The sequence below is a fragment of the Penicillium diatomitis genome (genome assembly GCF_028827545.1).
Source record: "Penicillium diatomitis strain IBT 30728 chromosome Unknown utg000015l_segment0_segment0, whole genome shotgun sequence".
Classification (NCBI taxonomy): domain Eukaryota; kingdom Fungi; phylum Ascomycota; class Eurotiomycetes; order Eurotiales; family Aspergillaceae; genus Penicillium; species Penicillium diatomitis.
This window is the reverse complement of record NW_026623187.1, coordinates 111,205-131,822: the sequence shown is the minus strand read 5'-3', so window position 1 is coordinate 131,822 and position 20,618 is coordinate 111,205. Positions and strand designations below refer to the sequence as shown.

Below are 20,618 nucleotides of genomic sequence, written 5' to 3'. Positions count from 1 at the left end.
ATGGGGTACAAGCTCGAGGAAGAAAGAACCGGCACAAGCCTCCAGATACTCTTGCGAGACTTATAAGCACAAGAGACGACCAAAAGACCTATCCCGAGCCTGTGGAAACGAGAAAAGGCCGACGGGAGGAGGATAAGCAGGAGTCAAGCACGAACTCTCGACAGAGTCTTGGCTCAAGTCTCTGAATCAGCCCTTTCAGCAAATCACAGGCACTGTCCCCTATTATAAACGAATGCCGTCCATAAGCCATGAGCTTCACCCCTGCCTCAAGCTTGCCGGTGTGAAAGCTTCTCCGCCGTAGTTTTGACCTTCTCGGTCTGAATCTCGCCGGATGATCAGTTGTGCTCGACATCTGATCTACCTTCAACCTAACAAAGTCAATCAAACCATCGATCAACCAGTACACAATATTTTCCATGTGCCAACAATCCAGTGAGTTTGCTAAGCGCAACACAGTAACACACTATGCAAGCCTGCTTCCCACAGACCATGTACTCCTCCTTCCCGCGGCCGCGAGGCCATCTGCATCGTTTAGCCCCCACGCGGTCGAATTCCTGGTCATTTTAGAATCCGGGGAAGTAATCTACCGAGCGGGGGCTGCACTGACTCGATGCCAAGTCGCCACCGATGCAGTCCAGTCCACCAGCTACTGTGTGAACGGTGGAATCGAGCAGGGATCTTCACAGAGTCCCAATCACTTATAGCGGATGGGCTGTTGCTTTTGGGTGGCTCAAGGAAAGGGCTGTTCACAGGTCGGTGTCTGATAGACCGAATGAAGTGCTTGGCGTGTTCACAACTGCGGGGGGTGAGATGTGGAGATTCGTGGGCTGTGGAGGGTTTCTTGAATTCTTCCGCAAATCAGCCGTAAATTGAGGAAGCTGGACTGCCGCTCGGGCTGGTGGGAACGGAGCTGTAGCAGACTCAACTTGTCAGTCGTATGGGGATCAGTGACTCTTCCACCCGAGATTAGCGACGAGCCGAGCTACTGCAACGCATCGAGTGACCGAGCACAAAAGAAGTGGGATCGACAACGTCGACGGAGCGTGAGGAGTGCGAGTACAGCCGAGTACGATCGGCCAGGGCCGGCAGGGTTGCTGTCTGACGATCTGCACAACAAACCACTTGTCACAGCGTAGGAGGCTAAATAAACAAACTTGTCGCATCCTCTCATTTCGGCTTGCTGAACTTCTCTCCACAAATCGTCACGTTCCAACATTGCTTCACAAAATGGCGTGCACAATATCCTCCACACGACCCTCAGCCCCCGAGGTCCACACAACCGTCAACTTGCTCATCAATAATCTCGTCAACATCAAAGATGAGAGTGGTGAATTCCTTCTCCATCTCGCGGACGGGCGTATCATCGACACCAAATCCTGGCAAGGGTGGGAGTGGACGCATGGAATCGGCTTGTACGGTCTCTGGAAATACTACGAATTGACCGGGGACGAGCGTCTCATCAAGATCATGGAAGATTGGTTCTCTGCTCGGTTTGCAGAGGGTGGCACAACGAAGAATATCAACACGATGGCTGTGTTTCTGACGCTCGCCTATCTCTACGAAAAGACTGGCAACCCGACATATCTCCCGTGGCTGGACGCATGGGCGGAATGGGCCATGTATGAATTGCCTCGCACTCGCTATGGTGGCATGCAGCACATCACATATAATCGCGAGAACTATCAGCAGCTCTGGGACGACACGCTGATGATGACTGTGATGCCCTTGGCCAAGATTGGAAAGCTGCTAAACCGTCCCGAGTACATCGCAGAAGCGAAACGACAATTTCTCGTGCACGTCAAGTATCTTTTCGACAGCAAGACCGGCTTCTTCTTCCATGGATGGACCTTCGAAGAAGGGGGGCAATTTCGCCGACGCTCGTTGGGCGCGGGGAAATAGCTGGGTGACCATTGTGATCCCCGAGATCATTGAGCTCCTCGAGCTGGACATCAACGACCCGATCCGATTGCACTTGATTGATACCCTGGATGGGCAGTGTCGCGCTCTCCAACGCGTGCAGTCTGAGTCGGGCTCTTGGCACACCCTTCTGGATCACCCAGATTCCTACCTTGAAGCCTCCGCCACTGCCGGCTTCGCTTATGGAATTCTCAAGGCAGTGCGCAAACGCTATGTCAGCCCAGAGTTCCGCCCTGTGGCGGAAAAGGCCATTGCCGCGGTCATGAAGGATGTGGACCCTCAAGGAGAGCTCCTCAACACGAGTTTTGGGACCGGGATGGGTGATAATCTGCAGTTCTATAAGGACATCCCCTTGACCTCGATGCCATACGGGCATGCGATGGCTATTATGGCGCTTGGTGAATATCTGCGCACCTATCTCTGAGATGGTGTCTATAGGTAGACGTCTCTCCCTATGAGTGATAATGGGTCGTCAGGCAAATGATGGAATGGGTGTTTGATCATAAGTATCGTGTAGATTTCCGTGACAGGTTGAATACGAATACTACTAGTACTTCACTACTTCTTGTAGCACCTACCTAGAGTTCCGTGTACTACCACATAGAGGCGAAGATCTGCGACTGTCGACTGAAAGCAGATCGGCCCGCTAAAAAGGATCGAAGCGACCATACCATACCAGCCAAGCTAGGAATTTGGACGATGTGTCAATGGGACAAAGGGTTCATTGATGGTGGCTTGGGCTGCATACATCGTGTGTCTTATCGCCCGAGCATCTCTCAAGTGGGCGTCGCCGACTTCCGTGAGAGCGGGTGGGTTGGCGGGAGGATCATCGGTGACCGGGAGGGGGGGGGGGGGGGGGGGGCCTCTGGTCCACACTATATTTCAACGCAGTTTTCGGACCTTGTCCACGTTCAACGAACGATCAAACTTGACCTCCTGCACAATATCCGTTAATTAACTACCCACGAACACCAAGGGGGCCGCCTACAGATCAAAGCCCCGAATTACTGTGACCGCCGCACACCCTACTGCTTCGGTGTACCAAATGCCCAGCATGCTTTACACTCACGCTACCATCATTACGGTGGATAGCACCCGTCGGATCATTGAAGATGGAGCCATCCGCGTGCAAGACAATCTGATCACTGACCTCGGAAAGTCCGCTGTGCTGAAGGGTCGGCACCCAGACGAGGATGAAGTCGATCTGTCCGGTCGCATCATCATTCCTGGCTTAATCTCCACCCACATGCACACGGCTCAGACCCTGCTGCGCGGCACGGCGGATGATCTGGAGCTGGTATCGTGGTTGTGCGAGCGGATCTGGGTGCTGCAGGGCAACTTCACCGAGGCAGACGGGTATGCGGCGGCACGGCTCAGTATTGGAGAGATGCTGAAATCAGGCACGACCTGTTTTCTGGAGAGCATGGTAAGTATCAATCACCCCCGCCATAAAAATCCACATCCAACTCGCTGACCCTGAGAAAGTTTGCCGATCGCTATGGCTTCGACGGCCTGGCTCGTGCTGTTGAAGAGTCCGGCATCCGGGGCTGTCTGGGCAAAATTGTCATGGACATTGGCGGATATGCCAAAAAGGGTGCATGGGCCATGCATCCTGGTCTTGTGGAGGACCGCGAGACCTCCCTGGGTGGAACGATGAGGATGTGGGAGAAGTGGAACGGCGCTGCCAATGATCGCATTCGCGTGTGGTTCGGGGCACGAACTCCTGGCGGGTGAGTCGAAGCCAGATGACACCTGTTTTTTTTGTGGCCCTCGGCATACCATCTCTTGAATCATAATCGCACGCTGACACCTGTCCAAGGGTATCCGATGGCTTGTACCGCGAGATGACTTCCTTGTCTCGGGAATGGGATATCCCAATCACCATGCACTGCGCCGAAGTCAAGGCTGATCGGGACTTCTTCCACTCCAAGTCGCACACGCCGATGTCCTACTGCAACTCGGTCGACTTACTCGGCCCCTCGACCGTGCTGGTCCACATGGTGCATCTGGACGATTCCGACATCCAGGCCCTCGCAGCCTCCGGCACGCATGTGGCGCATTGCCCGACTTCCAACGCCAAGCTGGCCTCGGGAATTTGCCGTGTTCCTGACTTGCAGCACGCTGGTGTCAACATTGGCCTGGGCACCGACGGAGCTCCCTGCAACAATACCTGCGATCTGTTGCAGGAGATGAAGCTGGCGGCCATCATCCACAAGAGCATCTCCTATGATCCGACTGCGGTCCCGGCCGAGTCTGTCCTCGAGATGGCAACCATCAACGGTGCCAAGGCGTTGGGCTTGGCAGACAGCATTGGGAGCTTGGAGATCGGCAAGAAGGCCGACTTTGTGGCTCTCGATGTGCGTGGAATCCACAACCAGCCCTGGCACAACCCTGTGAGCGCCGTCGTCTACACTGCGACTGGTCGGGACGTTGATGTGGTGGTGGTCGACGGTAAGATCCTTGTTCAGAACGGTGAACTTTTGACCATGAACGAGCAGGAGGTTGTCAAGGAGGCCCAGCAACGCAGTCGTGAGGTGGTCGAGCGCGCGGGCCTCTCCCACAAAGTGAAGAGTCGCTGGCCTGTTGAATGAGGTGGCAGTGACTGCCCCTACACCCTTACGAGTCAGGCGTTGATCTGTGTACACAGCGCACAGCAGCCTGTCTTCGCTTTTGCTTTGATTGATTGCATTCATTTCGAGGAGCCATTGGCGAGCACATAGCCGATCCTTTCTGTATTCCTAAGATTTCTTTTTTTTTCTAACATCGCAATGGCATGATACCCTCGTCGTTTTCTACAGATGATGTGCTATACTCACACAGCTTCATTCCCTGTAGAATGATTTTGCTAATCACCTGGATCAAGGCGCCGGTCACCTACCGATAGTTGTATTTGGTGGCCTCCGACCCTATCGCAAGCCACATCCTGGGCTTGTCTGTCGCAGGCGGCGGTTGATCGCGCCTGGTGGTCATAGCTCAGTGAACGCTGCCACATCGTTGGACCAGGTTCCAGACGCGGCCTCATCTCGCAGACCAGGATGTGTGACATCATTGTCTGCTACGAGGTACTCGCGAAGTGTGTCACATCCTCAGCGCACATTCATCTGTACTGCCTCTAGCGCCTACTGACATCTATCCTCGAGGGTTTCCTACCTATTAATAGGGAGGCGAACCACTCTGGCAGTACTGGACCACCCCCTCCGCCTCTCAGTGTCTCCATTCGCAATCATAGCAGTCAGCTACCCATGGACAGGACGTTACGGGATGGACGGACAGGACTATTCGACCCGTGATGTCAGCATAATTGAGGAGGTCCTCAATATTGACCTGGGAGGCTGATCCCTCGTCAGTACAGAGTAGAATTACACACCTACACTACTGAACTGTCATCCTCGAATCACAACATTGCCAAGCAGACGAGAGTCCATGCGCCTGACGTCGGGAGTCACCAGTGTTGCTCGTTGAGCCACATTTTAATTAAGCATGTGTGTTATCAAAAAGTCTGACATGACGTGACCCACTCAAGCAGTCACCGAATCACCTCAAGGAGAGTAAGGCTTGCGGACAGGGTCGGTCCTGGGTGGTTTGAGGGTGTTGAATTAGGGGCGATTGTGGCTGAAGAGGCCGTCCGCTGAGTGGACCGAGGTGGAATTGATAGCCCGTCGATCGTTCCACACATGACGTCCCGGGCGTTACTTTTTGCCTGCGCTTGGGTCACTTTGTCTCTTTTACGCCACTCCGTCCCCTTGCTCTTCTGTTCCTGTGGGCAACTCTCGGCTTGGCGCACGTTGGTGGTGTCCGGGAAGGGCAGAGAAAGATTCAGAGAGGACGTATGGGGATGATGTACGCAAGGGTGGCATCTCCTACCAGTATCTACCACCTACTGCTAGCCAGCTGGCAGCTAGTAGCTGGAGGATGATCATACTCGAGTGAGTCGCTCGGGCTATATAACACCACCGAGAGCCATCACTGGATGCAATCTGACCTCTTCACAATTACATCCTCCAAGCAAAGCAAACCACTAGTCTCTTCGCCGATTATCCAATACTCTTCCAATCAATCTTGCTCTCTTCTCTCGTAACTACACATCAAACCCGTCAACATGCTGCGTCGCTCCCACCGCCCAACTACCACCACCACCCGCGAAACCAAGCCCTCGCTCATGACTCGCCTCAAGGGCCCCGGTGCTCGCACCCAAACCACCAAGACCAAGACCACCACCACTCGGCACGGCCACGGCCACGGCCATGCCACAACTACAGGCAGCGGCCACCGCACCTCCAAGCGCCACGTCGGTACCACTCAGACTGCTCACCACCACAAGCGCAAGGTCACCATGGGTGACAAGGTCTCGGGCGCCATGACCAAGTTGAAGGGAACTTTGACCGGCCGACCGGGTGTCAAGGTGAGTTTGCGTTTGCAATGACCCTTCCACGGATGGACTGTGGAAGCGTCAAAGAAAAGAAGTCGAAGATCCCAAAGTTAATGATGATGCTCATTTAGGCTGCTGGTACTCGCCGCATGCACGGCACCGACGGTCGCGGAAGCCACCACCGCACTGCCTATTAGAAGCGCGAAGTTTTGATGTGTGATACCCCCTCTGGAGTTGCTTAATGACCCGTGTACGATAGGATTTTGTGTATGAATCAGCGTCTTGTATGATTACAAGCGTGATTATAAGCGATGAATTCCATTTGATGACTTTTCCATTTGCAACACATTTACCTATAACTCACTACATAATCATGCATACTTCTCCATGGATCCAATTTACCTTCCATGGCCGCCCAGAAACACCAAAGCTTCAGCCCGAGTGTCCTGAGTCTGATTAGGTATCTCGCCAGATGATCAGGCTCGTCTTGGATGACATTTCTAGCTTCTTGCAACTCAAATCTTTTTCGACAGACGAGGGTGAAGCATCACGGGCCACTATTTTGGACTTCGCGAAAGCTTGCAACCTGAATGATGGGGAGTAAGATGAACCAAAGCTGAAGGCTTCCCTTAGGTCGTGCAGGCAACGTTGAGATGCTGCCGTTTCCAATTGCGTGCTGCGAGCACAAGCAGGCCGTGGTTGCTTCGCGGAAGGGTGCATTACCGTGTCACGCGCCCATCTTCGACCCCTTGCATATGTATCTCATTAAGTAGGGTAGGAAGCCAAATTTCAGGATATGTCGCGCGAATTTCAAGCACATCCTCGCGAATATAGCGACTATAGCGACTATGTCGTTCGTCATAAAGTCAATTGCGGTAGCCGGTTTCTTGGGTGGTCTTGCGGCCGCCTGGTCATACCTTCTCCACGCCAGCGATTCCTCCGTCATCCACTCGCCGGTCGTGGATCTCGGGTATGCCCGATATCAGGGCATTGCACTCAGTAACGGCATCGATGAGTATCTGGGGATGCGATACGCCCAGCCTCCAGTCAAAGACCTGAGATTTCGAGGCCCTCAGGATCCAGAGTCAGTGGAGGAGGTACAGGATGCGACCGCGGTAAGTTGTTTCAGATCGTGTCTTCAAAGACATGGAGGGGATGTACTTTGAAATGCGCTCACTCACCGTTGACAGTTTGGACCAGTCTGTGTCGGAGTCGGTCAACGTACCTCGAATGCGCTGGGGGAAGACTGTCTCTTCGTCAACGTGTGGCGCCCAGCAAATGCGACCGCCGAGTCCAATCTGCCCGTGTGGCTCTTCATCCAAGGCGGCGGATATGCAGATGACTCGAACAATAACTTCAATGGCAGCCAAGTCGTCAAGCAGTCCGGGGACAACATTGTCTTTGTCAACTTCAACTATCGGGTCGGGGTTCTGGGGTTCTTAGCCAGTGAGAATGTCCGTCGAGATGGAGATTTGAACGCTGGTCTACTCGACCAGCGCAAATTGCTGGCTTGGGTGCAACAGCATATTCAACAATTCGGTGGAGATCCTCACCACGTTGTCATTCACGGCGACTCGGCCGGCGCAGGCTCTGTGGCCTTTCATCTTGCAGCTAACGGTGGAAAAAACCTGGGTCTCTTTGTTGGCGCAATTGCCGAGTCGCCATTCTGGCCGACTTTACGCACGGTAGCGGAGATGGAGTTTCAGTACGAGCGATTTGTGGAGGACGTGGAATGTGGTACGGTCAATGATACGCTTGCCTGTCTTCGCAGCGTCGACATCTCCAAGATCATGAATTACGACGTTGACATGCCGTTCCCGGGCGGAAGCGACTCACCAAAGCCACTGTGGTACTTTTTGCCGGTGGTGGATGGTGTCTTGATTGTCGATCGACTCTACAACCTTTACGAAGAGGATAAATTCATCCACGTGCCTTTGATGGTGACGGATGATACAAATGAGGGCACAAGCTTTGCTTACAATGCTTCAAGTCCGCAGGAAATCGCCCAGTTCTTGAAGAACAATTATCCAGGCCTCAACGCCAGCCAACTAGAAGAGATCAACCAAGCCTATCCGCTCATGGATCCTCTCCCGAAGCATGCTACATACTTCCCTTCGGCCGCTCAAGCGTACGGTGAAGCGACATTCACCTGTCCAGGTAATCACATGGCCTCTAGCATGGCTTACTACTTCTCCCCCAGCCAGGTCTGGAACTATCGCTTCAATGTTCTAGACCCCGAGCAGGTAGCAAATGGCTTGGGTGTTCCTCATGTATTCGAGCTTCCTGCCATCTTTGGACTAGGTAATGCGGGAGGGTCTCCTGGGGCGTATGCCAACATTAATGCCGAGATTGTCCCTCTCACAATGGACTACACCATCAGTTTTGTGAGGGCACTGGACCCGAACGTCTACCGATACTCGAGTGCGCCCCTTTGGCAGAGTTGGGGCGATGGCCAGGGACGACGGTTGAAGATTCAGACCGGGTCAACCGAGATGGAACCTGTGCCTCAAGATCAAGTGGACCGGTGTGCGCTCTGGAAAAAGTTGGCTCCGTCTTCTGAACAGTGAGCCCTCTTCGGGGGGTTTCTCGGCATTTCATCGCGATGAATGAGACCGCGTCCACGTAGGGTATAAGTTTTATCTGGGGTCTTGGTGATAGATCCGCGGATGCCCCGGAAGAGCACCCTACGAATGACCTCGTATCGCATGTTAATCCACTCTTGTGGCTATGAGTAAGAAACAACCATTCACTACTATCCTGGGCGCGAGGCTGCTTTTGCTGGAATTGTCTCATCTCATCAGAAAGCCTTGATGATTCTCGGGGAGTAGTAAAAAGAATATGACAGCAGGTACTGGATTTGCGAGTGTACAGTACTCAAGATTTCAAGGCGAGTGTCCCTTCAAAGTCACGAGCGGACAACCTTTCACGTGAGGCCGGCACAAAAAGCCGGATTCTCAAGGCCGCATCCGAGTACCCTCAGTGCGAGTGCAGAGGTACCTTTGTATACAAGTTTGTCCACGAAGTCGAAGCAATGGATTCCACACAACAGGCCATCAACCCTCAAAAAGTACCCTAAGCACAGTATTGTTTGTATGACATGTGATCCTGCCACTCACCACAGTCCATGGCTTAGGTAGAATCTCTCCCCCACAGCAATCGCACTCTCCATCCCTCTCACACATCGATACTGCTGCCCCTACCGTAGCCGTATCTCATCAAGTATGTCACACACTGACACGCTGAAGTGGTTGTACTGTACATGGGTGAAATGCATGCTTTGAGACACTGCTACTATATTATAATGATTATTGCAGTACGATGTATCCACCTCTCGACTGCGGTACTGGACCTAATCAACTTGGCTGCATCTGTCCGGTCACTCCGCTTGGCGCGTAACCTTCAAGTTGGCCACCGTGCGGGGGTCGATTGTCCCCTCGTCCAGTCGGAAGCTGAACACAAAGTCAACCAGCAGCACTCGCAGATGCGAATCTTGCGCCAAAATCCGGGGACCAGCTCTATAGCCCCACTCACCTGACATGCTGCTTTGTTCTCGTGTGCGAGGAGACGGTCTCTTAGCGTACCCTCCGGCACACCCAGAAGACACTTCAGAAGTTCAGATCTCCACCTCCAGGGTCACGGTCCATAATGTGAAAGAAAGCAAATAGGTTCATTCTAGATTCTTGACTGACTCGGATTCATTTGCGCATGTCGACGACGGTCAAGATGGATCCCGATGCGCACCATTCCGCTTCATTGTTTCCCTCTATTGCGGTCGAGATCGTAGAGCTGATTACAACGTACGTCGACAACGACGGTTTACTCGACCTCCGCTTGACCTGTCGCGACTTGCAAGAGAAGACATTTGTGCAATTCTCACGTCGATTCTTTTCCTCTATCAGGACAGACCTGTCCGTAGATAGTCTGGGTCGAATCGAAGCACTCTCTCGCCATCGCGCCCTTTGTCCCCAAGTCCGAGGTCTGGCGTTCATGCTCCAGAATGGCGTCGGGGAAGGCTTGATCTGGGATCGACACCCTTGGGGACCGCTATCTGCGCCTCTGGAGATTCCCGAAATTGCACGGCTGCGGGACAGTCTGGTTGACCGATTTACGAATTGTCGGTCATTTTTCATTTTCTGTCGATATCCCGAGGGGCATCCAGACATGAGTCGCGTGACAGTTTCCGACACTGTAGCGGTATTTTTTGCTCTGGTTGTGGATGCTCAGGTCCCAGTCACTTCTTTTCATCTCGTCTATGCCAACAAATACTCCCGCACCCTTGTCATGGATATGCGTCGCATGCCGAAACTGCTCCATCGCCAGCCCCAGTTCAAGGCCATATGGTCAAATTTGGAAAAACTGTCCTTGGAGCAGTACCTCACTCTCGACAACTTTGTTTTGCTCCTCGAACTGGTGCTCAACGCTCCGAATCTTCGAACACTCCTTCTCAACCTGGGCTCGCACGATCTGGCCAGTGAATTCATGCATGAAATTTCCGAGCTTGCTGCTTTCCCACACCTTGAGGAGTTGGCGCTGTTCAGAACCGCGGTTCAGGTCCCAGATCTGAAGAAGATATTGCATGGTCTTCGAGGAAGTTTGACCACCTTGACGCTGTACCACGTCTCGCTCACGCCAGACGAAAACTGGATCTCCGTACTTGAAGAGCTAAGCTCAAACTTTGAGTCACTGCAAAGCATCTCGTTATACTACCTGTGGGCCACGGCTCCGACGAAAGAGTTGCTCTCCTTTCCCGATATACATAAAGCTCCGGAGTTGCGAGATACACCCAAGGAACAGCTCCATATGCTATATTCAGAGAGTCTCCAGACGCCGTCTGTCCTGGGCATCGAGTACTCGGGGTCAAAGATGCCCCACGTTCTGAGACTTCTTCAGGCTACAACCTGATTTGTGGCCCGAGCCATTTGCCTATGTCAATTTTTTACATGGCGCTCTAAGTCCAAGATAGTTCTCTTTCCTTCCCACCCCCACTGCTCTTATGAAGAATCTCAGTACAATCATCATTGATAGGTCTGTTGTCTTGCGAGCCAATACATAGTGATACGACCTTATCCCTTTGAATTAGCGATTATGCGCATGATTTTCTGCGTCTGAGTATGAATCAATGTCAGATATGAATTGTCCGAATCAAATAACTATCTCTTCGAGTCAGTTGCTTCCGCCGAGGCACGTGAACTGTGCTTTCTGAACATTCCGACCAGACAGCTCAAATACTGCCCCATCCAAGTCCCCTTCGAACAGCACTGAGACACTCACGCTTTCTTTCGGCCAAAGCGTTACATAGTTATCTGACCAGAACACAGGGGCAATCGCTGTCTGGTCTGATGAATTGATCACGGTCAATCTCAGGAACACAGCTGGACGGTCGGATACGTTCTCCAGTTGAATGTCAACATTCGCGTGGCCGTGAGGACCCTTGACCTTTGCTTTATGCGCCGTGGCTTTCACTATTGCGTTGGGAACGCTCTGCAGCGGTTGAAAATTCGAATATTTGGTGACTAGCGTGGTGTACCATGCCGAGTTGTCCCAGTCAAGCACGTCACTTTGGGATGTGAGCCAGTATACATTTCGACTAAGGTCTTGGCTCGTGTTGGTGTCACGAAGTGTCAGTCGCAAAAATGCAAGATCTTGGATTTGATCAATGCCGCCTGGACGTCCCACCCCTTTTGATGAGCTGGGAGAAGTTTCTGTCTTGAATACGATACTTGAAATATCCGTTCCGTTGATATCGATGAGATCGATCATGAGTTGCCTCTCGCCTTTCGATTCCAAAGAGTGATTGATCAACCACACTGTTTCTTTCTCATGATCATAGGCGACGTGTTCCATCCGATTGCCCACTTTGGCACCAAAGTAAGCTCCCATTGGAATCAGATAGTAATCAAACAGCTGCCAGTGAAGGTTTGGCCATGCGCTATTCAGCATCCAGTAGATTGATCCTGTGGCAGATCGTGATGCATTCTGCTTGGCAGAGTAGGCCTCGAACTGCGCGCGAGTTGCTTCATAGTCGGCCATTTGACATTTCAGGAGGTAATCTTCCAGATCAACGGGCTCCCCGTATCGCGCAAAAAGAGCAGAATTGTAAATTGAGCGGTCGTAGAATTGGGAGTCGTACCGGGACATATGGAACTGCGTCGCTTTTGGTTGTCTCCAGAGGATCTCGAGTTCCTCGTTCGACAGGAATCTCTTGAGGCTGCTCAACTCGGGTGTTCCTACGCCTGCTCCGAGCTCCGAGCCGAATCCAAATGCAGCCCCTTCTCGGTCGCCATACCAATAGTTGGGAGGTACCCAGTCATATGGACCATCCATCTTCATCCCCGAAGGTCCCAGGGCCTCTGGATAGTCGCGCTGGCTGGCAGATGCTATGACAGGGTTGTCCCAATTCATTTGTCTCAGTGCTTCCAGGTAAATCTGTGTGGCCTGATCGTTGGGCCAATAGTCAGAACCGATCAGAAACCCGAGCATTGATGGATGAGTTTGCATCATCTCTGCTTCGTGAAGCATTGCAGCCTGGGCAATCGGGTAGTCCGACTCCATCCACTTGACGCCGTTGGCATCATCATTATACTATGATCTGAGTCAGTATTGATCCCACCGAGCTGGGACACTTCTTCTAGAGTAATGTCTCTCTCACCTCCCAGCCTTCCCACTTGTCGCAGCACTCCCAACCAGCAAGTATCATGATGCCCATCTGGTCCGCCAGCTCGTAGAGCTCGGGATGCTCCTGCTTACCTTCCAAGCGCAGAGTGTTAAGCCCGATGTCGAGCATGTATTCGAATATCTTGAGTATGCGAGTCTTCTCAAATCGCAAGAACATATCGGGTCCGTAGCCTCCACCCATCACTTGAAACGGTCGGTCATTGACAAAGAAGGCCGTGTCGTTGTGTTCGTTCACCCTCGAAAATACCTTCCGTATCCCGAACTGTTGCGGGCGTGACCTGTCGGACACTGTCTTCTTTGAATCCTCGATGATCACTTTTCCTTGCACAGTATAGAGTCGCTGATCACCCCATCGGGCCGGCCACCAGATTGCCGCATTTTCAATGGTCGCTGGGATTGATATGGTCTTTCTCTCTTCGGGGCCCAGATGAATCGACCGAGCGACGGGGCTAGCTGTAGATCCCAGTGGAGAAATGATGGTTCCCTTTACGGTCACTTGAATTTTTCTCTGGCTTTGGTTGACCAAGTCGGTGAATAGCGTAAGTTGGACCTTTTTGGTATCTGCCAAACTCTTTAACTCGGTCACCACGCGGAAGGGCGACATCGAGACGGGCCCTGACTGCTTAATCTCAACATTACGCCAAACGCCGGTGCCGTTGTCTGGCGGATACGGATTCCAGTCCACAAACCCCATGGCAAAATCACGAAGATAGTCGGTTTGATAGGCTTCAATGAGTAAACAGTTCGTCCCGTGCCGAATACTTCCGGTCACATTGTATTGACGACCTCCATATGAGCCCTGTTGCTCATCGCTCCCAACGATCATCGCACCATTGAGATAAAGGTCCGCTTTGGAAGTGATCCCGTGCGTATACAGTGTGAAGTACTGGTCCTGGTCTGGTGTCATGGCGAACTCTTCTCTATAAATCCATGGGCAGCGAAAGGACAAATTGGTGGCCAAGCTATTCAAATTGTCTACGAAGAACAGCTGCTCATCGCTGTATACGCCGCTCTCGATCAGGCCGGCCAGAACGGTTCCGCGTGGGCCGACCCGATGCCAATCAGAGGCATCAACCCCAGGTTGAGATAAATGGGAGCTGTTTGTCGATACATAGAGGCTAGATCGCAGGTTCCAGCCAGGAATGATCGCGATATCGCCAGCCGCTGAGACGAGTGAGTTGGAGCTGTGGCTAGCAGCCTTGGCCTTAGTCAAGCCCACCAGCAGGGCGTTTAGAGCCTGGATGAACTTCATGGGAAACCAAATCTCTGTGGTGCAAGCTCGAAGTAGGGATAAATTTCAAAACATCCATACCTGTTCGAGGAGGATTGGAGCCCTTTTTATGGTCGGTAAACAGTAGTGGTCCAAACGATCTGCATCCTAGATTGCCATTCAATCAACCCTTGTCCTGTTATCTTCACACTCCGACGAAGAAGCCAGTAGTGCGCCGCGCCGATTGACTTCGGAAACCTCCTCGTCTCGCTTGGTGATCGTCGGTTGTTCCTGGAGCAGTCAGATCCAGCATGAGCAAAAAGCGACTCGACCATTCAGTAGCGATCGGACTTTTCTCTGTGTCCGGACCAGTCAAGTTAATTCACCCGACGTGTTCCATTTGATGTAATGAGACGAATTGGTTATGCATGAATGGGTAGTTGAGACGCTTTATCCTCCGGTGAGCTTTGGATCTGAGCATTGATCAAGTACGACCCTGCAGGCTCCCGCCTATTGACAACCTCGGAAACGCTTGCATATTATGTGATAACAATGCTAAGCTCCACCCGACACAGTACATTCATTGTAAACTGTACAGGGTAGAATGTACTAATGTAGTGATGTGCAGAAACTCGCTCAATTGCCCACGCCGTCAATCATATCAAGAGCTGGGTGCCATCTGCACCCTCGTCAACGGGTAAAGGCACCGGTGAAAGCCTCGGCTGTGACCCCGGCCAAATCACCGGCAAAGTCTTAATGACCATCTGCACACGATACCTTTTCGTATGGGCAATTGTGCATCATTGCTTGTTTCTGAACGGCGAAGCTACCGGGTCCGAGAGCGACGTCGTATTTAGTTAGCACTTGGGGTTCAAGTTGTCATGCGCGCCGTTTCGCGATAAGATCTGACGACACCCTTTCTTTCTCCTTGACAGACAAAATGCAGCAGGTAGTCCACGACAATGAATGTGGCTTCTCCGCTGTTCCTGTTGGATCTCAGGACTCTGTATATATCAAGCAACGAAAGAGGAGGTCAAACAACAAAAAAGTTGCCCTCGTCCAGGTTCGAACTGGAGACCTTCGGATTACCACCCTGTTACAGCAGGGTCGTCATAACATCCTTATGAGACCGACGTCATAACCAACTAGACCACGAAGGCGTGGTGGAAAGGGCCAAAAGTTGCTCTATGAATAGCCAATTCGTACGGAGAGGAAGCGCAGAACTTGGCAACAGCCGACCCCTTCTCAGCCCTGGCATGGACTGCAGCTGACGGAGGTTCGGACTTACCTAAGCCATGTGCTGGCCTGAGGCATGAGACCCGTGTCTTGTTGCCTGAGTGCCTTGTTAACCTCTTCGCGCTTTCCTGCCTCGATTCTTGGGTCTACATGCTGTCTTTCACAAATTCAATGTTCAGTTTTTCGACTCCTCAAAATCACTACTTGTACCATAGCTATGACAGATTATTTCTTTCCAGACAGTGGCCGCGAGCTTGATCTTACCCCAATCGCAGACCATGCGCGCTTACCCGGGTTGAGTGGTTTTCCTTCAGTACTTGGATGATCCGAGGTAATCAAGGTTGACCATTTGTCTTGGCACTTTTTTGGGATGGCACCTGAGGCTGTAGAAAAGATCATACAGGAAGATCTCCCAGAATTTAGGTCTCCTCCAAGGATCATACACTGAGTGCACAGACGGCACCGGCGGTAAATCCAAGCCCTTCCCGCTCGATGAACCCACGAGGTCCAACCCAGACTGCTCTCACCCTACCGGAAAGGGATGTCCAGGACGAACACGGGAACGTGCCCATCCTTGAGTCATGGAGACTTGCCACTACTCTTATCACGCTCTTGGTTGCTTTCGGTCACGTTCTGGTGGACACACGGGAGGATGCAGGCCATCGTCTATGAGCAATCTATAGCAATTATTGGCGAATTGATCGCCTGTATCCTCTTATCCACCGCGTCGTGACCATTGATAGCTTGTTGCCCGCATTCCAGCTGGATCCGCATCGTGGAGTGACAACCCATCGGACCCATGGATCTTTGCAACACAATGTCAGCTCCAGCGTTGCAGTTCTCACTTGACGGTCCCTCATCCGGGCCAAACTGCACAATTGGCATTGACATGCCCCCTCGTTTCAGAGGAGCCGAAGCTCGAGGGTGCATTGCTCCTTGGGAAGGGTCTCGAACGTGACTCGAGGGATGAATTTGACTGTCACCATTCCAACCCTTCTCCAGATCACTGGAATGTCAACTTTCAGCGCACGTCTGGGCCTTTCTCCTTTCGCAACTTTCTCTTTCCTCAGTGGTGACAGAGGACACTGGGCTTACTCCCAGATACTCCAGATACTAACCTATTCTTGGGATCTTGGCTTGTCTTGCAAGTGGAGAGTTGTGCACTGACGCTGAGACGCCCGAGATCTGCCATTCGATTGCACCACAGTCTGCCCTGTGAGGTGCTTTGCAGCGATAATTGAAACATCAAGCGCACTGTGCGGTTCTGCTCTCAACGACCATTCACCGAATCTGAAACTCAGAATGAAAGTGGCCGGCCACTCATTTCGACCCTCATGGGCGGTTCTCTTGACACTCGGCCTTGCCGGACTCGAGTCTGTCGATGCAGTGGAATTGAATGTGAACAATGCAGGTGAGGCGCAATGGACCCAATTCTCGTAAAACGAAAAGCTCACGCATTGTTAGATTCCATTAAGAGTGCTGCGAAAGACATTGCTACGAATATGATGACATACTACACCGGAATGAATCCAGGCGATAATCCAGGCAATCTACCAGATCCCTACTACTGGTGGGAGGCTGGTGCAATGTTCAATTCACTGATCAATTATTGGTATTACACGGGGGACGAGACTTGGAACGACATTACGACCCAAGCCATGCTCTGGCAAGCCGGCGACAACGCAGCCTTTATGCCCGCCAATCAATCCAAAACTGAGGGAAACGACGACCAAGTCTTTTGGGGTTTCGCAGCCATGTCAGCGGCAGAACGGAATTTCCCTAACCCTCCCAGTGACCAGCCTCAGTGGCTGGAGATGGCCCAAGCCGTCTTTAACACGCAGGCGGCTCGGTGGGACCCTGCAACTTGTGGTGGCGGATTGCGATGGCAGATATTCACGTGGAACAACGGTTACAACTACAAGAACACCATCTCAACCGGTGGGTTCTTTCAGCTTGCGGCCCGACTTGCTCGCTACACCGGAAATCAAACGTACTCGGACTGGGCCGACAAAGCTTGGGACTGGATCACCGAGGTCGGCTTCCGAAGTAATGAATACAACTTCTGGGACGGAGCCAGTGACCTCAGTGACTGCAAGGACATCAACAAGATCGAATGGACCTACAACAATGGAGTCTTTTTGCTGGGAGCCGCCAGTATGTATAATGTGGTACGTCCCGCTTAATATCTCCCCTTCTGAACCTCTCTCCTGCGGCTTGCGAAGAGTGGAATTCAGCACAGTTACTGACCTCATTAGACTGAGGACCCTAAGTGGAAGGATCGAGTCCAGAAGATCCTCAATGCCGGAGAAATCTTCTTTGTCCAGGAGCCACCCAACGTCATGTACGAGCGAGCTTGCGAGACCGTCAACACATGCATGGTTGACCAGCGGTCCTTCAAGGGTTATCTGGCTCGCTGGATGGCGGACACCATTCATATGGCTCCCTTCACTCACGATCAGATCATGCCCAAACTCAGGGCTACCGGGCAAGCCGCTGCCAAAACTTGCACGGGCGGCGAGCAAGGTACGACTTGTGGTATGCGATGGACCTCACAGAAATGGGATCATACCAAAGATTTCGGTCAACAGATGTCCGTTCTGGAAGTTGTGCAAGCGAACTTGATCGACTATGTGGCCCCTCCCGTCACGAAAGATCATGGCGGTACCAGCAAGGGCAATCCCAACGCTGGAGGAAAGCCTGTCAATCCTACGCCTGACGCTCTTTCGTATCCCATCACCACCGCGGATAGGGCCGGTGCAGGTATCCTGACCGCGCTGATGATGATTACCCTTGGCGGGTCCTGTGGCTGGTTGATATGGGATTGATATGCTCACCTGCATTGTAGAAGTGAAGTGTGGGATCAGGGCCCTTCATTTTGAGCACTTTTGTTGTGGTTTACCTTGGCGTCGAGGGAGTTCCAGCCCATATTTGGGTGCCAAGTCGGCAACACACTGCATGATGATGTGACATCAATATTATTTCTAATTCTTCTCCTCATCTATCTAAACAAAATATTCACCTTTTCTTTGTTGACGGTTCCGCCGAGGTTAAAGCTGAGACCTAATCACTGAGGCGAGTTGTTGGGATCTATCAGACATTCTAGCTTCGAGGGGGCGCCATCTCTGCTGCAGCCAAAGAGCGGGGGATCGCCGCTCACAGCTTGTAATTCCAATCCTGCATTTCAATCTCTTGGCCATAATACGATCTCGAGTCTACACCACCGCAGGCGTAGAAAGAGGAGAAAGAGGGACAGAAGCCAACTTCAAAGGCGGGGGAATTCCGCTAATGCCTCGTTCCTCGGTCTCTTGATCCACAGCCCTCGACGCGTAAATAGCTGACCAGGGTGAGGAAATTGATGCTAGCGACTCCATTCACTCACGTCTCCTCAAGAACTCTTATTGAGGCGCAGGATTCGCTGACAATGGACTCCACGGAAGAAGCAACACAATTCGAAATCCCCACGCACTGCAAAGCGGGTGTTGTCGTGAATGAGGGCCCTGGCTTTCATGTCGAAGTGCAAGACGTGCCGGTTCCTGAACCTGGTAAACTATCTTCCGTCTTCCGCTGAAGGTGCCGCATCTCTTTCGAATGCGACAAGGCTGACAGCCAAGCAGGACCCGACGATATCTTGGTCCGATTGAACTTCACCGGCCTTTGCTATACCGACATTCATACTGCGAAGGGCTTCCCTCCAGAAGACTCGTATCGTCCGAAAGAGCCACCGTCTGAGCTAACATTGCCATGAGCCAGGCACTCCCCCGCACGATATGCATCGCCAATTCCAGACGGTGTTCCCGACGAGATCGCCGCACCCATTATGTGTAGTGCGAGCACGATTTATCGATCAATGATAGAGTCCAATCGCAAAGCTGGCGCGTGGGTCGTCTTCTCCGGAGGCGGAGGTGGAGTCGGCATTCAAGGCGTTCAGCTCGCGAAAGCCATGGGGATGCATCCGATCGTCGTTGACACGGGGTCAGAGAAGCGTGAACTCTGCACAAAGATTGGCGCTGAGGCCTTTGTGGATTTCAAAAAAGAGCAAGATCCATCTACAGCAGTCATCAAGATTGCGGATGGCATTGCGGCCCACGGAGTCTTTGTCACGGCCCCGGCCGCCTACAAGACGGCGATCTCCTTTGTGGGCGAGCGTATCGGTGCCATTGTGATGTGCGTGGGACTGCCTCCAGCGGGAACGACAGTGCTGGGTACTGATCGTTGCCAGTTCGTTTCCCAAAATCTTAGCATCAAGGGTACATTGGTGGGTAGTCGCAAGGATACTGCGATGGCTTTGGATTTCGCTCGGCGGGGGATGCTTCATCAGATTAGCGAAGCCTTGCCGTTAAACAAATTCCCTGGGGCAGTGGAGAAGCTTCGTGAAGGCCAGGTGGCGGGTTGTATCGTTATTGGTTTCAATCGCGAAGAATAAGCGCATCGTTGGCTCTGGGTAAAGTGGAATATCTACATATCGATCAGTCCAATCGCATGAAGGTCCTCTTCCCGCCAACACATGTCTGCAATTCCTAAGTCTTCAATGACAAAAGCTCTGGAATTAGAACGTTGTCATTTGGGAGCCACGGCGAGTACGAGTAACTACTAGTAGCTAATGGGTGAACAGAATTGAACAGTGTCTTCCAGAGCTGTGTCCGTTCTTGACTTATTCAATAATGAACACAGTGGATAAACTGCCTATAACCATCTTCCACCTGTAACCCGCTGAATCGTAGCCATAAAAGACATATTCGGACCATGATAGTTCGATTGCATCTGAAACTATCCTGAGGGGGTTTTTGGACCGAATCCGGCCGCTTCAAATGCGTGAATAAAACGTAGGCTGTTGTGAACTTGTGATATGGATATGAGTCCTCAACTGTTTAAAGACTGGCTACTGAGGTAAGGTAGGTGGGCCGAGGCCTGGTCCGCGGAGGTCATGCCCACAGTATCACACAGTGTAAGGTAGATCATAGACCTCAAAAGCTGCATCATGAACGCATACGACATTGACCAATTTCTAATCTCGAGACTTGTGTTCTTTTGCCATTAGCCAGCAGCGCCCTCAAGAACAAAAAACAACCTGCTTGTGTTTCGTCCGCATTTTGCCGCCTCGATGAACAGTTGAGACAGCGGGGACTGTGTTTAAGTCTATCACGTGATACGCGCATACGCCGATCTCATCAATAATCGGCATTTACTATTTTCTGACTTTTACATCCTCTC

At 52.1% G+C, this 20,618-nt stretch overlaps 8 protein-coding genes across 8 annotated transcripts; 7 read left to right on the top strand and 1 right to left on the bottom strand.

Moving 5' to 3' along the window:
• Positions 1-1,227: 1,227 nt before the first annotated feature.
• N7539_008876 (glycoside hydrolase family 88/105 protein) lies at positions 1,228-2,341 on the top strand (the record flags this gene model as incomplete). Its single annotated transcript, XM_056938471.1, is given in 2 exon segments — positions 1,228-1,802; positions 1,822-2,341. The coding sequence occupies 2 exon segments, from the start codon at positions 1,228-1,230 to the stop codon at positions 2,339-2,341; spliced, it is 1,095 nt and encodes a 364-aa protein (XP_056785848.1).
• A 621-nt stretch (positions 2,342-2,962) lies between these two features.
• Positions 2,963-4,508, top strand: N7539_008875 (amidohydrolase; the record flags this gene model as incomplete). Its single annotated transcript, XM_056938470.1, has 3 exons — positions 2,963-3,343; positions 3,403-3,647; positions 3,737-4,508. 3 exons carry the CDS (start codon positions 2,963-2,965, stop codon positions 4,506-4,508), a joined length of 1,398 nt encoding a protein of 465 aa, XP_056785847.1.
• A 1,508-nt stretch (positions 4,509-6,016) lies between these two features.
• N7539_008874 (uncharacterized protein) lies at positions 6,017-6,483 on the top strand (the record flags this gene model as incomplete). The annotated part of the gene is made up of 2 exons (XM_056938469.1): positions 6,017-6,319; positions 6,418-6,483. 2 exons carry the CDS (start codon positions 6,017-6,019, stop codon positions 6,481-6,483), a joined length of 369 nt encoding a protein of 122 aa, XP_056785846.1.
• A 651-nt stretch (positions 6,484-7,134) lies between these two features.
• Positions 7,135-8,853, top strand: N7539_008873 (putative carboxylesterase; the record flags this gene model as incomplete). Its single annotated transcript, XM_056938468.1, has 2 exons — positions 7,135-7,401; positions 7,477-8,853. The coding sequence occupies 2 exons, from the start codon at positions 7,135-7,137 to the stop codon at positions 8,851-8,853; spliced, it is 1,644 nt and encodes a 547-aa protein (XP_056785845.1).
• A 1,156-nt stretch (positions 8,854-10,009) lies between these two features.
• Positions 10,010-11,188, top strand: N7539_008872 (uncharacterized protein; the record flags this gene model as incomplete). The annotated part of the gene is made up of 1 exon (XM_056938467.1): positions 10,010-11,188. The coding sequence occupies one exon, from the start codon at positions 10,010-10,012 to the stop codon at positions 11,186-11,188; it is 1,179 nt and encodes a 392-aa protein (XP_056785844.1).
• A 261-nt stretch (positions 11,189-11,449) lies between these two features.
• Positions 11,450-14,213, bottom strand: N7539_008871 (putative glycosyl hydrolase; the record flags this gene model as incomplete). Its single annotated transcript, XM_056938466.1, has 2 exons — positions 11,450-12,868; positions 12,936-14,213. 2 exons carry the CDS (start codon positions 14,211-14,213, stop codon positions 11,450-11,452), a joined length of 2,697 nt encoding a protein of 898 aa, XP_056785843.1.
• Positions 14,214-16,709: 2,496 nt separating this feature from the next.
• On the top strand, positions 16,710-18,232 carry N7539_008870 (glycoside hydrolase family 76 protein; the record flags this gene model as incomplete). Its single annotated transcript, XM_056938465.1, has 3 exons — positions 16,710-16,818; positions 16,872-17,575; positions 17,663-18,232. 3 exons carry the CDS (start codon positions 16,710-16,712, stop codon positions 18,230-18,232), a joined length of 1,383 nt encoding a protein of 460 aa, XP_056785842.1.
• Positions 18,233-18,828: 596 nt separating this feature from the next.
• Positions 18,829-19,830, top strand: N7539_008869 (uncharacterized protein; the record flags this gene model as incomplete). The annotated part of the gene is made up of 3 exons (XM_056938464.1): positions 18,829-18,949; positions 19,022-19,109; positions 19,158-19,830. 3 exons carry the CDS (start codon positions 18,829-18,831, stop codon positions 19,828-19,830), a joined length of 882 nt encoding a protein of 293 aa, XP_056785841.1.
• Between the last annotated feature and the right edge of the window lie 788 nt (positions 19,831-20,618).